Source organism: Sinocyclocheilus rhinocerous, unplaced genomic scaffold, assembly GCF_001515625.1.
Source record: "Sinocyclocheilus rhinocerous isolate Xijiao unplaced genomic scaffold, SAMN03320098_v1.1 scaffold1348, whole genome shotgun sequence".
In the NCBI taxonomy this organism is placed as follows: Eukaryota; Metazoa; Chordata; class Actinopteri; order Cypriniformes; family Cyprinidae; genus Sinocyclocheilus; species Sinocyclocheilus rhinocerous.
Window position 1 is genome coordinate 278,748 of NW_015648618.1, and position 2,573 is coordinate 281,320.

Sequence of the window (2,573 nt, forward strand, 5' to 3'; positions counted from 1 at the left end):
GATGGCAATTTAATTCTGCTACAGTTACTACTGGCAGCTGATATAAATAATTGTAATTAATCATAATTAACTGTAATTATTTATATACATTTCCCTTTTGAGCTAATTTGCTACAAACATCATCTAACACTCACGTAAAGTTAATCTTTAAAAACGCAATTTAATAAGACTGTTAAATGTAATTTGTAACAAATCTTAAAATAAATATTCATTTTAATATGGTATATTTTAATCACTTGTAGCCTATATTTTTTTTTTTTATATAAAATAAACTGTAAAGTAATTATTTACTTATCATATTGGCCAAATTTGCAATATCAGTGCAACATTACAAATGTGTTACAGTAAACTGAAATAAGCATTTTCGCTTCATCTGTAGCAACCATAGACTGTATAAAAGCATGGACGTAGTGTCCGTGACGTCACCCGTAGGGCTCCGAAGATAGTTTTTGTCAAAAGTGAGCGGAGGCGGCCGTCGCCATCTTGGCAGCGCGTCACCGCGCGTCACTCCCGAATAATCGAAGATGGGCAAAGACGCGGGAGCTGGTCAAGTAGGTATAACTGCAGGATCTCCAAAATGGGGCGTGAACTCCAAAAGTGGGCAGAACCTCCAAAATGGGGCGGGGTCTCCTCGCGCAAAGACTTTCACCATTGGCTCTGGCTTCAGCCAATTGTTATTGACTTACATTTCAAAATAAAACTTTATAAGTTAAACATTGTTTCTAGTTGATCTAAAATAAAATATGCTATATAAATAAATATTCTCCAGCAGAGCCCAAAGCTCTTGGCCAGAGGTGTTCAGACTGGAGTTTGAACCTCTGCTTAATGATATAAACGGGTATTACCCACGAGCTCTCCCGCGAGCCGTCCCAGCGCAGCGCAGGGGAAAGATTTTACTCTATCGCAACATGAAAATTTGATACCGGCATATCCCTAGTCCCTACGTTATTTTCTAAATGACTTAATAGGAATTTATAGTTTGAGAAATTCAGTGACATTAACCTGACACATACAGAGCTACATTCATCACAAGACATATTGAGAACCAGTTTCTAGGGGTAAAATAGAAAGATATAAATGCAAATACAAATAGCATGTAACGTTAAGTGCAAATACACATAACATGATATAGCCACCACTTACAAAGAGTATCAGGGTGCTGTTGTTGTTTGTTCGTGTACAGTACAGTACTGTGGTATTCTCGGAAAACCTTTATAGCATGGCACATGCATTTCAGCACTTTAATACTACCACCAAATACCATCAATGTACTATATATGGTACCACAGTACTTTGAATGGGCAGTCTGGTCCATTTGTAAAACATTAAATATTACAGCAGAACTCGTGTCCACCCTTTCAAACTATTGTTAGACTAAGAGAGTTGGCAACTTGAGACTTCCACTCACTCAAGGTCAAAAACTTCAGACAGAGTCGCACTTGGCATTCAGAGAATCACAATACCAACTAAATTAATCTACAGGTTAGTCTATAAAAATGAACGCAAAATAAATAAACTGACCTTTTCGGCCTTAGCGAGGTAAAGCCACAGTCTTCTCCATGTGGTGAATTTGTTTCTGTCACTGAAGTTGTAGGCCATCTCTTTGCTGGCGTACCGGGACACCAGCGGTGAGCGGTATTTCATGAACTCTTCCCCGGATCCCTCCATACCAGCAGCGGGTCAGTGAAGCGCCCTGCACCGCGAAACCAGATCACTCGCGGACTGCAAGTCTGAGCTATTCTGTTGCAAGTTCTTCTTCTTCTTCTTCTTCTTCTGTTTAATGACGGGCTGGTGGCAAAAGCACATGCCGCCACCTACTGTTCCGTTTAATGTATTATAATATACGATTTAATGCGTTTACCGCAAATCTAATCCATCAGGACCATAGAATGATCAGGACTCATCTTCTTCTTCTTGTAGCGTTTATTGGCGGTGGGCAAGCCAACTTTTGGTGCATTACCGCCACCAACTGGAGTGCGGAGTGACAATGAGCACGTTTACATGCACACCAGTAAGCTGATAACTCACAAATATCAGCTTATTAAAATAACCAGTTTTCCCCGTTTACATGCACATCAGTAACCTGACAGCGCAAGTCAGCTGCGTTTACATGATTTCATTATAGTATTATATACATAATAAATCAGGTTATTTCCCTGTAGTGACGTCAAAATATAATCATTTGCGTATTTGACTCCGAGTATTCCATACATTTGTCAGTTGTGATGTTAAATTAAGCTTGCAACATGTCAACAACATATCGGTAAACTTGCAGCTCATATTTTATCCTCTCATGCGGTTATAAACGCAGCATTGACTTCTACTTCTGCTGCACGAGATGAGAACACATTTTTATCATTGTCTAAGTCATGAAAAAGTCTGCTTTTCTGATATATTTCCTTCTTTCTTTACTGCAAGACGTTTGCATGCGCTTAAATCTGCACTAATGATGCGTTCCTGTCACGTATCACACATGCGCACTTCAATAAGCCGACAGAAAGCGGGTTATTGCGTTTACATGCCGTGCGAAATCGGAGTAAGAGGCAAAAAAACTACCTGTTGCGACCGGTTTA

General features: G+C 39.5%; 2 protein-coding genes across 2 annotated transcripts in view; both read right to left on the reverse strand.

Annotated features, from left to right (window-relative positions):
• The window catches only part of LOC107710036 (adenylosuccinate lyase-like), a 31,950-nt gene extending 30,052 nt beyond the window's left edge, over positions 1-1,898 (reverse strand). Inside the window, exon 1 of the mRNA XM_016514718.1 lies at positions 1,522-1,898. Within this exon, the coding sequence (XP_016370204.1) occupies positions 1,522-1,668 (147 nt within the window). The 5' untranslated portion in view covers positions 1,669-1,898. The remainder of the gene's footprint in view (positions 1-1,521) is intronic.
• LOC107710053 (cyclic AMP-dependent transcription factor ATF-4-like) overlaps positions 1-2,573 on the reverse strand; it is a 20,804-nt gene that overhangs the window by 2,309 nt on the left and 15,922 nt on the right. The window lies entirely within an intron of this gene.